The 14710-nt window shown below is 41.1% G+C and overlaps 1 protein-coding gene across 2 annotated transcripts in view; it reads right to left on the reverse strand.

Annotated features, from left to right (window-relative positions):
- The window catches only part of TET2 (tet methylcytosine dioxygenase 2), a 71823-nt gene that overhangs the window by 14706 nt on the left and 42407 nt on the right, over nt 1-14710 (reverse strand). For both annotated transcript variants that reach the window (XM_074541080.1, XM_074541079.1), the window contains exons 2-4: nt 5958-9330; nt 3676-3766; nt 116-209 (exon numbers count right to left, since the gene is read on the reverse strand). In XM_074541080.1, coding sequence (XP_074397181.1) covers nt 116-209; nt 3676-3766; nt 5958-9330 — 3558 coding nt within the window. The remainder of the gene's footprint in view (nt 1-115; nt 210-3675; nt 3767-5957; nt 9331-14710) is intronic.

Genomic DNA, 14710 nt, shown 5'->3' on the forward strand with positions numbered 1-14710 from the left:
TACTGCTGCTGCTGAGCTATTTGAAGTTTCCTAGTGTCAGTTAACAGGACATGTCACTGCTGTCAGCCACATGAACCATCATACCGAACTACATTAATTTGTTTACATCACTTACCCATTTAGCAATTGGACATCCTTGTGAACTTTTGCCTTCTTTCCCAGTGTAGACAACCCTTTCAATCCTTATAGCTTTACCCTTCTGTCCAAATCTTAAACAAAACAAAAACATGTACAGTAAGCAGATTCATGTGGTTCTGTGTGAACACTGAAAAGATGGAGCACATTTGCTGGTCTTATCTTAGAAAAATAAGCACTATGAATTACAGGGAAAGATGTGCAATGGGTTTGTCTTAATGATTTTATTACAGTGGTGGAGTGATACATTAAGAAAGGCAAATGTCTTTAATACATCCCAGATGGGTAAAAATTATCAGCATCACATTATTATTACCAAATATTTTAGACATTTCTTTAGAGCATTTGTTATAGATGACATTTTAAAAAGTGAAATTTTTTAAAAAAAGAAGTCTCCTTATTTTGGTGAAGAATTTTATATTTTTATTTTAATTTCTGGGTTGAAGTTATTTCTGTGAAATGTGCATAATTAAATTGTCAGGGAACAGCTGGCATGTAACAGTCACTTTATTAATTTTCTGTGCTTGTTTCTGGCTTAGTGTGAATCAGTTAAGTCAGGATTAATTTGCTCCATATCTATTTTTTTTACTTTATAATCCTCTCATAAATTGTTACTTATTTACTTCTACTCGACTTCTGTACTCCAGACAGGATCACAAGGTGCCTCAAATAACACTATTTGTGTGCCTATTTGCAGCCAAGGTGGGCAAGCTCAGCTCTTGCTGAAGTGTTCAAACAAGGGGATTACACTCTCAAGGCAGGATCTAGCTCCATATTCAAGCAGTGCTGTTGCCAGAGCAAAAAGGATCCACTTTCCAGGTGGAGATATGTGGCAAATGCCACGTGAAGGATATTTTGACTCAATAAAAAAAGTGCTGGATGTGTTGAGCCAGTTCCAGGCATTTCTCTGGGACTGCCTACCTGCTGAGCCCAGGAGCACACAGTGGCCTCAGTGTTACAGACTGAGCCACCCTGGCCACTTGGCTGCTCCTTGGGCACTGGGCAAACTGCACTTCCATCACCATTTCTGGAATTCTGCCACTCTCACTGCTGTTAACTTTTAATAGCCAAGTGTGGGGACTGTCTAAATCAGTCTCCTTATTCTTTGCCTTTACCAGCAGAGTAATCAAGGTATATTCCTGTTATGCAGCCATTTAGTGATTCCTTAAGGACTTTTGACCCTTTTTCCTCTTATTTTGGCACTAAAATCTTGGTGATATATTTAAGGGCCAGTATCTGTATTTAAACTTTGTCCTGTAAAGGAAATGAAAAATGATTATTTTTTAGATGTGATCTCATAGTGAAGTTTCAGTGGCACAGGAAATTATACAAACAAAATGAAGTTGTACTACACATGTTCTGCAGGCAACTGTTAGGTCACTTTTTCCTGCTTAAGCTTGGATAATAGTATTTATTTTTTTCTTTAATTAACAACATTCAAAAAAACATTTTTAAATCTTAATATTTTCTATCAGTTTTCTAATCTGGTTGCAGGACAATTGTGTGGATACCTCTGTAGAAATATGTTGGCCATTAGACACTGGAAATTAAATGGACTTCCTCCTAAGTTTTTTCAACTGTCAGAAAGGAATTAGTGCCTGATGTTTGTCATGCTTGCTTTCAGGCCAAAGCTGATTGGCTTTAAAACTAGAGCAAATCTCACTGAGCAAAAGTAGGAATTGGAAGAAGGAAGAGGTAAAATGTCTGTATCTGCTATGGATTCTGCAAGAAATTAGTTTTGGCATAGCTAAAATATTAATTGTAAGTCTAAATCCAAATCCTGGCTTCTTTAGCAGTGCTGATACCTTACCAGTCAATCCATATGCATGGGAAGCCAGGTTAAAAGTGCTTGAGTTGTGATTAATGTCACCAACTGAACGTATATGCTTGAGAGTATCTTTATAGTGAAAGGTTTGGGGTTTTTTTACTTAGGGATACAAAATTAACTAATGAGTTCTGGAGTTCTTCAGTCAGAGAATTTTGTAGTTCATACCGTACAGTTGAACACTAGCCATTGCTCAATTGGCTGCTGCTATACTCTGCTGAACCTGGCTGATTAGTTGCACTTTGGCTATGGTATCTCCTAATTTCCTTCTACCAACATGAAATGAAATTAGATTAAAAAAGAAAAAAGGTAAGGTCAATATTAAGAGTGAAAAATTACTTTCCAATGTAAAAAACCAGAAAAAATGTCATCTCTCTAATTGACATTACAACATGAATGACTTTCCTCTTTTATTTATTATTTGTAAATACTAAAGAACCAGTTGTGAGAGCTCTGGAGATAACAGATGGTAAAGAATTTCTTCAGAGAATCAGTGTTCACTTCCTTCCCAGAAGGAAGCTGATTTATGTAGTTTACATGCACTCAAGCTGCTCCCAAGCTGAAAATTACTGGGGCAAACCAGTAGCCATAAGAGTCACAGGGAAAGAGGTGCTAAGAAAGAGAAAACACTTTAAGTTTTAATCTGAAGGATTTAATAGGCTACAAGTGCCCCATGGTTGTGCAGCGATGAACACAAGCTAACAGCCCTTGCTAAGAAATGGTGCTCCTTAGCTCAGACCCAGCACTACAATAATGCCCACCTGCTTTTTGGAAGCTTCAGCTGAAACTAGCTGGAGCTTCACTGCTATTGTGGAGTCCAGATTTCTAAGGTACCAACAAATCAAACTCTCATCTGTCTCTGATTTAACTGAATAGTTTTTCTTTTGCCTCTTTGTTCAGGGGGGAACTGAATTCCCAGATACCTCTAAAAATCTGGTCGTTATTGGCTACAAGTAATGCAGAATTCACAGTGCAGAAGTCACTTTTGTGATAGCTTTTAATTTGTGTATCTTAGGTAGGCTGGTGAGGTTTGTGCTTACTCATCTTTTTAAACAGCACATATCATATATCTTTTCTGTGCCTTTAAAAATTCCTGGTTTGGTTAGCATTGATGTAATAAATGCACCACATGATGCAACATGATGAGAGGGGATTGTCCATAATCAAGATAAGACTGGGTTTGCGCAATACTCCAAGGCAGGGAAATGTTTTCTCACAACACTACTTATCGATTTTTGGGCTAAAATCCCATCCAGCAATGTCGTGGCACTCCTCTGGACATGAATGAATGAGATCTAAACATTTAGTAATTTTGTGAGGGGAAACATGCTGAAATTTGGTATTCTGCTCCTTATCCTCCTTCTCTGCTGGCATTCTCCTAGCCGGAGGGAGCACCAGCTCCATGCCTGCCTTTGCAGCCCCTGCCAGCCGCCTTGCTTGGCAGGCTGGGGAGAACTTGTTCCGGCTTGGGTTTGCTGGCATGTGTGTGCCAGGGCCCAGCCCGTGCCAGCCAGCAGGCTGTTAGCCCTGTCAAATATTGTGAATACTCTCTGCTGAATAGCAGGGTGCGTAATGTTGGCAACGCTGGAGTAGCTGAGCCTACAAGTAATTACTTGATTTGCAGTTGTTTATTTCTTTATGTGCAAAAGCTGGAAAAATTCTGACATCCACAAAAGGATAAAAGTTAATCTGCTCTGTGCCTTTGCACTAATTACCTTTCTTCCATGATTTCTCTAATAGCTGCCACATTAGGACCGGCTCCTAGATGGGTATAGAAGGGACCTTCATCTTTTTCAATAATTTGCTCTGTTTAAAACAAAATAAAGGTTATTACTTTGAAGCTCAGTTTTTTCATGTACAATGTCTCAAAGCTTACCTCTAGCTTGTTAGAAGACTGCTGCATAGGCTGGGGTCAGTTTTCAAACACTTGTGTCTCAGGTATTTGCCCACACAGTTTGTACTAAACATGCACAGCAACGGCCAATCCTGCAAACAGCTGTGAATGGGACTATGTGCTTTTCCCTAGCACAAACACTTATTCCACACCTCAGGCTCTACACTGACGTTCAAATTGGCATTTTCCTGTTATCAGCAAACAATTGTTTCTCCTTCTCCCACTTCCTCCTCTCCCAGTATATAGAAAGGAGGATAAATGGGATAACAGTGGTAAATATTGATGTTAGGGAGCTGTATTGTACTTGTTTTTTACAGTGCAGGAACTTAGAGCTTGAAAAACTGGCCACTAAGGTTACACAGAGAATTCCTGCCACCCACGAAAAGACTGCAAAATGACCCCTCCCCTCCTCGAGTTTGCTGAAAAAAATCATGCCCAAGGCCTGGTAAAAACCCTTGTATGCCAAGAATGTGGCCTCAGTTTTCTGTGTGTAGGTAGGACCATATCAGCAGTCACAACACATGCTGTATGTTTGGTTTGATACCAGGAAGCAGGCTCCAGCTGTGTGAAAGAAATGGGCAGGCCCTGCTTGGGGTCAGGAGATGGTGGAGCTGTGCTGGCTGATGTCTGAATGCTGACTTGATGCTTTCTGCCATGCTAACTCCACAGGCTGGATGGGTGGTGCTGCTCTTGACAGCCAGCCTCTGGAAGCACGATGAAGGCATGGTATAAATATGAATGTGCCAGTGGGGAATGGCTTAATTTAATCTTCTTAAGAACAATATTGATTAGAAAGAGCAATAAACCTATAGATTATGCTGTGGCACTGGGTTCTTCAGAGAGAGTTCCATACTCCTATATTTCCTGCTGTCTGCTAGGGCTGAAGAATTAAAATGGCAATGAAGGATAAGTTCTTAAGTTTGCTTAGTGGTTTCAGTAGGAAAAAAAAAAAGTGAGGATAAGGAAATAAGTGCCAGAAAAACTTGTGGTAACTATATGGAAGAAACAATATTTTAAAACCCCAAAAAAATGACAACTGTGTTTTCAAAAAAACCTTATCTTTTGAAGGTTGTTTCTTATCAAACAAGGAAGAGCAAGGAACTGGCTTCCAGAGTTCTTCCTGGGAGCTCTAGATATACACTACTTCCTAGTTTTGTTCCCACATATCACCTCTGAGACACAGCCCCAACATTCAAAAAAGCAAAAAGGTCCATTTTGCATTTTGGAGAATTGATTCTACTTTCCTCTTTTATAGTCAATACGAAATCCTAGTAACTGAAACAGTAACAAGGATTTTAATTTTCTTCTTCTCATTTTGGTGCAGAAGCTTTTGTCTCAGCCTGAATAGTTTATGCAGTAGAGCCTGAAAGTGCCTGTTACACTTGGCTATGTGCAGTGTCAGTACTGTATGAAAGCTTGGGCTAGGGCCCATGCCTGTCACTCTGCTTCCCTCTGCTCTATTTTTCCAGCTCTTAGAGATAGGGTTTGCCATCAAGCAACAACAACGGTCTCCCCACTGCTTTTTTTGGTGCTGCTTGTGTAGCTTCTCTATGAAACTATGGATTTCTTTAGCCTTACAGGAGACAAATGCCTGAAAAGAAGGATAAACTCTTGCAACAAGTGAGGAATAATCTGACATCTGTTTTTTCTTATGCTTTACTAGGGGAAACTTCAACAATTTCACTGTTCGAGCAAAAACTGTCCACAAGGCTCAAGAAGTTTTGGACCAGGGTAGTTTTTTTAAAAGCTGTATCTAACCTTGACAAATAAATTAGGTCATAAAGTTATAACCTATTTTTTATCAGTATGTTGTTGTTACATGTCTGCTGCTCAAGGAGAATGGATCTGAAGCCACAAGCATTGTGACTGAAAAATCAAATATGATTTTATGAAATAATGATAAAGGGGCCTTGTGTAGGGTTGGTAAGTGGAGTAGGCATAAGTGTGTAAAATCCCAGTTTTATAAGTCTTCACTAATTACTGTTCTTTAAAAACCCCCAAAAAATATTCCAACAAAAACATCCAGCTAACTCTGTGATCCCAGCTTGAAGGCTCATTTCCTTCCTGTGAACTATTATGTTTTTAGTACATCTCAGCACTTACCAACACAGTTGCAAGATGGGAAATCATACTGGGTTTTGGCAGGCGTGTCCAATAAATTTTTTACAGGCGTATCCAATAACTTGGAAGGTGAGTCTAAAAAATTATTGAGAACAGTTCCAGCTGTTCTTTTGGTCGGGGTTTTCTCAGCAGACAAGTTTGCTTGCTGATCTAAGATTGGGGTTTGAGTGTCAAAATCTGCAGCACTGGTATTTCGTGAGAGGATAGTAATAGGGCCTGCTGTTTCAACCTTCACATGTTTGGGTGATTTGAGAGTAAAAGTCTTATGATCAAACAGTGATTTGACCTGTATCTGTTTTAACTGCTGCTCCATTGTCTCAATTATGCTCTTTTGTTGCGTGTTCTCGCAGCCAAAGTGCTGATTCTCTTGTTTAATTGTTTTTTTCCACGTTTTGTTTTCCAGCTGCCCAGCTGATGGGCGCATGCAGACATTAGACTTTGTGCCAGCCTCAATTTTTATAGGCTTGCGTGCTGCACTGGGACCAATCTCTGTTTTGGGTTGCTGGTATGCTTGTTGCTCCTGTTTTTGCAAAAGATGCCACCGCAGAGCAGCATGCTTTTGAAAATCCTTAGGGGTCTGGGACTGCAAATGACAGCCTCTCTGCTCTTGGGCGTGGGGGGCAGTTTGGCCATGTGGTAAGTACTGCTGAGGGATCTGTGGAGCTTGTTTGCTCGGGAGGTCTTGGTTCAGACTAGCACCATAGCCCTGTGAGGGCTGGAGGGGTGGCAGCTGCAGAACTGAGGCTTGTTGTGTCTGTTGTTCTTGTTCTTGAAAACAGTGATTCACATCTTGCTTTGCGGTCAAGTTATTTGAAAAATACTGCACGTGCTGCAAGTCCTGCATTTTATTGGCTCCAAAGTGTTCCATATTTGCGGCGTTCCCTTTCTTCTCGGAAATCAGGTGTCTGTTGTTTGGGCAAGGGTGCTGGAGACTGGCATTTGCCTTCTGAGTGTAAAGGGGAGCTTTGTTGTTCATGGTCTGTACCTGCTCCAGGCCTAGCTGAGGGTTAGGCAGTGGGAATGCAGCTGATTTAGCATACTTACTCCCAGTTTGGAAACATTCATCTGCTTTAAGTTGATTGAAGGACGTCCTGTCTAAAGGCTGCTCAGCATTGCTTTGGGGGTGGGGTACAGCTTGGGGCAGGTCTTTAGTTTTCATTTGTGGAGCCTGCTGCTGGTTTGGGGTTAGCTGTGGACTGCATGGCAGTTGCACTGGATGTACCTGTTTTTGCAGCATCTGTTGCAAGATGTGTGAATGCAGGAATTGCCCGTTTTCCCCTGGTTGGGGATTCAAGTGCTGCTGTTTCAAGGGGGCCCCTAAAGGCTGTTCAGCTTGTTCTGATCTTGGCTGGAAATGGAGCTGCTGTGGAGGGTGTTGCTGCACTTGGGACTTGAGAAGGGAATCCACCTTTGTAAGCTGTGACTGCGGTGAGTGTTTCTGGAACGGCAGCTGCTGGTCAGCTGGGGGATGCGGCTGCAGCTGGGAGCTCTCGCTTTTGTACAGTGGAGGAAATTGTTCCTGTTGCATTATCATCTGGCTCTGGGCCTGTCCTGAAGGCCCCTTTAATGAATCAGGACTTCCAGCATACTGTTTTGTATAAACTGTTTGGGCTGTGCTTGCCTGGTACTGAAGAATAGACCGCAATAATGCTTCGCTGGGCTTCTGGGGAGGCTCTCCCTGGCGGAACTGGGTGGAAACCAGTTCTATCCAGGCTGGTTTTGAATAATGTTGAGCCTGTTGTACAGGCTCTTTCACTTGGTCCTTTTCTTTGTCAGGAGGAGTCTCAGGTTCTCTCTGTCCTGGGAAATGCTGATAGTGTTGTTGCAACTCACCCCCACTTCTGTGTGCGTGCAGGTTTTGGAGGGGAGATTCTGACGCCAGCGTCTCTCCTTCGGGGCGCTGCGGAATCGAGGCGGCCACAGCAGCTTGCGGGTTGCTTTCACTGACATCTTGTGACATTTGTGCCTGTTGCAGAAGGCTCTGCTGAGGTTGAAGTTGTTGTTGGCTGAGGCTGGGACTTTCTGACATTGGTCCCTCCTGTTGCCCTTCATTTTTTATCTCCCCAGGAAGAGTTTCATCACACCTATTGTCATAGGAGTGGTGTCCTTCTCTCACCGTGGCAGACAGTGCACTGTTCATTTCTGGAGCAGGAGCAGTAGAGGAATCTTTGTGAAACATTGAGTTCTGTGTAAAGAAAGCACCATTATTTTCTGCTTGCTCAGAGTACCTTTCCAGAGCAGTGCTCTGAGCTTGCAGATTACTGCTGGAACTTAGAGAGAGGTCTTGGTTGAGAATCTGCCCTACGCTTCCATGAATATTACTGTTTCCTACAGGTAACTGGTGAGTATCATAGCCTGGAATCTGTTGCTGTAGCTGTAGATCTGGTTTCTGAAGTGAACAGCTACCTGGTGGTTTACTGGAATCTTTTGTGTTGTAGACCTCAGTAACCACCACAGCTGGCACTTGAGGCAGCTCAGAGTTTGAGGTCTGTGGGGAAGTGATCTGCCCTGAGGTATGGGATGAATATGTTGTCTCATAGGACAACTCATTAGTATCCTGACTGGTAATGACATTGATATGAGATGTGTTCTTCTGCATTGCTATGGAAACATGTTCTGGATAATATTGAGACAGTGTTTTCTCCAGGAGTTCACCATGCATGCTTTCCATGGAAGAGGCAGAAACTGTAGCACCATTAGGCATTGGCACTGCCTTGTTCTTAAGTAGTAAGACAATGTCCTTGTTATGGCAATGAATATTTTCCTGCTCCTGCTCATCCTGAATCAGAAGGTCATGAGGGTTTTCTGAACCAACGCTGTTGTATCTTGTAGACGGTATCAAATCTGAAGCTTCGTTTTCTTGTCTTTTAAAACTCTCAGATTTCTTCTCACTGTAACAATTGGAGACACTTGGTTTTTCACTATTGTCCTCTGGCTCAGGTTTTTCTCCATTTATCTCTTTATCTTGTTTCACTTTCTTGCTCTCATGAAGTCCATACAGAGAGGGCTCACTAAAAGTGCGTTTGATCCCACCATTTTGCATATATTTGGAATATACTTTCTTTTCTTGTAAAAGGTCTGGGCTAACACGATTGTTTGGACTTCCCTTCGGGTGGGGCACTCCAAAGTTGCTTTTATTGAATAGTGGCTTGTGGTCTCCATTTACTTCTACTTCAGACCTCTCTGTTGCTGGACTCCCATTCTGTACCTTCACTGCAGAAGGCTCTGCCTGGCAGACGTGAGAAGACTGTGGTATTAGAAATGGACTCAATCTATTGCCGTCAACATGGTTGGTTCTGTCCTGTTCCATCTGGCCTGCTCTGAGGCCATCCACAAGGCTACACTCTGAACGTATCTGAAAGAGAAAAGAAACAGGAGAGAATCCAAGTCAGTTTTAGTTTCCATTGAAGGACAGCCAGTAACTGGCAATTCCTGCAGCACTCAAGCACCCTTTGCCCTGACAGCGTGAGCCTGCAAGCACACCCGAGGGGTGTTTCCCTATCCTAGTGCTTCTTGCAGGTCTCCCTTTTTCTTAAAGGTTTGTTCTTGAAGATAAAAAGAGAGTAAAAATACGGAGTGACTTCCTTACCCCCATTTAACACACAAGAAGATATTTTACCAGAAGAAATCTCTTGTAATGGTGTAAAAACTATTCTCTGCTTTTGAATGATTTGCACAGACTCCTCTGTCATCACATTTTGCCCTTGGTAAGGCAGAAAGTCACGTTGAAACCGTGGTTCCCAGACTTGGTGCTAATCCTGTAATTTGATCAAGTGTGCCAAACCTCTTTTGTCTGACTTGAAGGAGTATTGGCACCAAGTTTCCAATTAGAGGGGAAAACTTCCTGTCCGCAGCTGCCTGACAGGGTCTTTTAAAACTGGCATTCCTGAAGACCATGCAAGTGGCACAGTACACAAGACAAAGCTATACTTGACTGCTGTCCATGAGAACTCTTACAGTTCATCAGCAGATCAATAAAGTTGACAGAAATAGAGTGATTTTTGAAAGGTTTGATGGAAATACTTTTTTTCAGGTATCAATATCCTTTCAGATTTACATATAGACATCAAGCATGGCTTAAACCATGCTTTGGGTTTTGAATTGAGCTCTGCAGCTATGGAGTTAGGATTTTTTCTTCTTTGTTGTAATGGGAAATCCCATTTTCTCATATACTCTTACTTCCAAAGTGAAGTTTTTAGCTGTATAAAAGGACTGACAATGTGCAGTGAGCAAATTCCATACAATGACAAGCTAATCCTGTTCACATGCATCTTCCCAGAATTCACAGACCCAGTTAACATAGATAAAGCCCTTGTTTGACTCTGCTTGTAATTTATTCTTTGTTGGTTTATGGTTCTCAACCAGTCACAAATGACAGAAGGCAGACTGACAGTGGGTCTTACAGATTTGAAGTTGCACAGAGAAAATTTGGATATATGTCTGTCTGTTCTGAAGCTTTTAGTTTTGGTTTGCATAAAGGAGAATCTGAAGGATTCTCCATTACCAGGTCAGCTCTGCTTGGCCTGCAGAGTCAGGAGAAGCATGACATGTGGCTGGTATTGCCACTATGTCGGAAGAACTATTATACTGAAAAAATTCTCCCATCATGGTTGCTCTGGTTATGTATTTATCCTACATTAATATTTTTATGTTATTAAAATTTAATTTTAAATGTTATTTAAATGTAATTTGTATAGTTTTCAGTGCAGTATTGCCTTACTCAGTTTAGTAATGTGATTCTAAAATGCTTTTAGAAGTTATATTAATTCATTAAATACATTGCATCCAGCAGAATTCTCTCTGCTTGCAGCTCTGATTTCAGTAGCAGTACAATTCAAATGCACACTTTCACCAGCAAGCACCTATATGATAACTTGTATTCATTTCCTCTGATTGCCAAACTTTTTAGCTTTACTTTTGACCTCCTGAAGTTTTTTTTTTTTCTTCCTTTACTCAATTTATGGGGTTTTTTTCTATAACAGAAGTGGAGAAGTTCTTGCTGCGAGTGATGATACTTTAAAAAAGAATTTTTGCATGGAAAGCTAAGAGCAGGAAGATGGAGAAATATGTTTGTCTGTCTTGCCTGGGTTTTTTTAACATGGTAGTGTAGGCTTATTCCCTTCTAGAGGTATTTCCCACCCTAGCTTTATAGTACCACAAGACATGAGCCTTTGCAGCTTTCCCAGGGAGATGATGTTCCGTGCTTAGCAGAAAGCTGTGTGAAAAGGATTCCTCTGATGTGTCATTCTAGGCCAGGCGGCAGAACAATCCTCCCAGAGTGTCTCAAAAATAAAATGCCAGACTAATTTGGAAGCCATACTTTGCCTTCACACCTTTCATTCCTAAAAACTGCAGGTGTACCACAGACATGAGTGAATAGGCTGCTGCATTTTGCAAGTACGAAATGAAATAAAGGGCACCATAGTGATTAACACCGTGCTGTCAAGCTGCTTCTGAAAGATTTATTTCTTTAAAAAAAAGTTTTAGTCTGTGATACAAAGCTGCGAGGAACTTTGGCTGGCCCTCAAAATCTGCCTTGGGGCTTTTTTTCTGATGTACCTTGTGGGTTGCAACCAAATTCCTTCTGGGAATTCCCAGGCAATCTTTCTTCTCAACTCTTTACTATCTATCAGATAAACCCACCATTTTCTTTAGAAGTGGGAGCTCCCTGATTTCTTTAAACTTAGCTTGCAAACCCCTCAAAGGAGCCCTCTGACCACATCTGTGGTCAGAAAAGAGCCTTAGGATCATGCTGTTCTCAAAACCCACAAGGTTATCTTGTGAGATGAATTATTGTTCATCATTCTCAAAGATCTCATGGTATGTTCCCCCAAATTCTGACCACTTGCAGTGGGACTGGTGTTAGACATTGCAAAAAACATGGAAATCATTTGGTTCTTCAAAATACAAAGTTAATTCATGCATTAAAAATGCCAGATTTGCATTCTTTGAAATGCATCTAGGATGGGGGTAACTTTGCATTATACTTCTTTCCCTCACTGTCTACACGCAAGTTATTCACTATCCTCAAGTCACACCTGAGTAAAAACCTTCTCAAGCAACTACAAATCACAGCAAATGTAAAGTAACATAATTTGTAATGTAGAACTGTCAAAAAATAAATGGCCACAATATCTTTATTACTGGTTTTAACTGGGACACTATGAATAGTATTTCTACTTGCTTACATCTTAAAAAGTCTTTGTGGTTGTCCTTACAGTCATTGTGGGATGAACTCTCTACCTCTCAAAGTAAATCTACCTTCCCCCAAGTGCAGCAGTTAGTCTTTTTAGTCTTTCCCATAGCTGTATTTTATCCAGATCATTTAGAAACTCCACATATTTTTCTTCACCTATAATTCATTAAAAATTCAAGTCACATCATCAGCATCTGTGAAACAATTACTGCATCTAGGACTGACTCTGCAGTCTAATCCATCATAATTATGACTGGCCTCTTTGAAGATGCCACGATGCATGACTTAAATATAGCACATTACTGTGCAAATGGATCAGCATCTCATCCCACCAATATGCATTCAAGTGAGAATTCAGATCAGCACTGTTTGACTTTTTCAGATGCAATCGATGTAAGTACATTTATTTCTTGCCACACACAGGGCACAAACTGGAAACTAGGCACTGAATGAGAGCCTGTGATTTTTTTGTTGTTTGTTTTATGGACAAATTTGGTATATTCCTGCCGCCTCTTATCAGTGTACTGTGGAAGGTGTTGTTACAAGCAGAACAGACATTTCTGCAGCAACAGAAGTTGTGTCATTTTCTTTCACAGAAAATCTTTCTTTAGTTTTTGCCAGTTCTTGAGGTTCATAGCTTATTTTCCATAGCACCTGTATCTGGGGAGTTTGTGAATGCAAAGCAGCTCAGATGAATGAATGAATAAATACACCCACTGCAGGGGAGTAAGTCTTCTGCAAAATTGGGCAAGATTCCCAGGAGAAAAAGTAGGTGGGGGAATAGCTGTGATAGAGCACTCACAGACCCAAAAGGACCAAAAGGTAGGATAGCAGATGGGGTTTTTTCCCCTTCTAGGGTTAGCTGAGATAGACATTTATCTCCCCAGAGTTTTTTTTTTCCCCAGCAGAAATATACATCCTCAGATCAAAGCCTCAGCTGACTTGTGCCCAACTGATTATCAGTATAAGACTCAGGAAAGCAGAAGTCAGATACCCAGAAGCTTGTTGATGGCTCACAGGGCTGTTCCTGGAGTGTTGCCACAGCCTCCATCCTGCTGGCACCCTTCTGCCACTGCCAGATGACACAGAGGTCTAAATTGCTCCCAGACAAGAAACCCCTCTAGCACTTTCTCGACAGGAGGTGAATTAGCCCATATGCCTTGCCAAACTCCAGTTTGGTAAGTTGTACTTTCTGCTTACACTCTCCTGCTCCTGTTGTATGTACGGTGGCTGGCTTCACTTGTGACCGCATATCCTTATGTGCTGTTGTGCAGTTGCATCTCTCCTCTGAAATTTATGCATCTGGCAAAGACTTCTAAATACTGAACTTCCAACATGTGAAAAAGCTCTTGAAGTTAGAGGTTTGGGTTCTTTCTTATTTCACTAACAAATGGAAATGTGAGAAGAGGCACAAGTGGTTATTACTTAGGTAAGGGCACTCATGCGTGACATTGTCAGAAAGTTCAATTTCTGTTCTAAAACCTGAAATCTTCTGGACTTGTGTATGTGCAAAATTGTTTCTGATTAACCCTATGACAAAGCTTTCTCTTCTTTAACATTGGAACAAGATGTGTAAGCAGTTACAATGATGGTTAACACCAGGATTTGGTATTATGGGATGTGATTCCCTGGCCTAGCTAAAGACCAGTTGCTGCAGCTGTGCCCTTGGTTAACACCTGTAAGCAACTGGCAGTGTCCCTAGAGGAGAAAAGCTGTGCAGTGAACTCAGATGGCAAAGGCATGATGTAACACATCAAAGCTCCTTATTAGTGAGACATTTCCATTATTGCTGGGATAAAAAGTTGAACACTTGTGGTCTAGTTTAAGGATTTCTTGTATGTTTTGCACTTAAGGTACTGTAGTTTATACACAGAGAAACAACATGAGCTTCCATATGGAAACTTAGAGGAGAGACAGATTCGAGAGAGATTGCATTCATACCCAAGGTGAATTGAGGTTCAAAACACCTCAACATCCCCTAAGGATTTGCTCTGCTCCTTACCAGCAGCACTGCTGTGCTGCCCCACTGCATATGTGATGGCTGAGGAAAACACATTGGAGCTTAAAGGCAGATGTAAAGGAGGCCCCAGAAGGATAAGGACAACCTATTGTTATCTGAGCTCTATGGCTTTTGCACTACATTCAACTATCTCTTCATCTGAATAGTTTATTTATTTAAGGCATTAGCAATGCTTTGGAAAAAACTTGAGTAAGGATGCCACGCCTTACCTTCCCTTGAAGTTTTTGAAAGTTATAGTTAAAGCTATATTTTTTCCTGAAATATGCATATTGCTTTCTTATTGTGGCTTTAAAAAGCAGTTAAGGGGTTAATCTACAAACTCCTCAATGACACTGTCAGTGTATTCTGCAGAAGGTCATATTACATGAATATAATTGTCTTCTCTGGCATTTAGATCTATGATAATCTGTGTCAAACAAAAGAAAATGTGGGATGGATAAAACTTGTTACCTAATTTATAGCTAATTTATCCTTAATTTACAGGGAAAATGGTGACTAGTGAATATATATATAAGCAGA

The sequence above is a fragment of the Zonotrichia albicollis genome, chromosome 5 (genome assembly GCF_047830755.1).
Source record: "Zonotrichia albicollis isolate bZonAlb1 chromosome 5, bZonAlb1.hap1, whole genome shotgun sequence".
NCBI classification, from domain to species: Eukaryota; Metazoa; Chordata; class Aves; order Passeriformes; family Passerellidae; genus Zonotrichia; species Zonotrichia albicollis.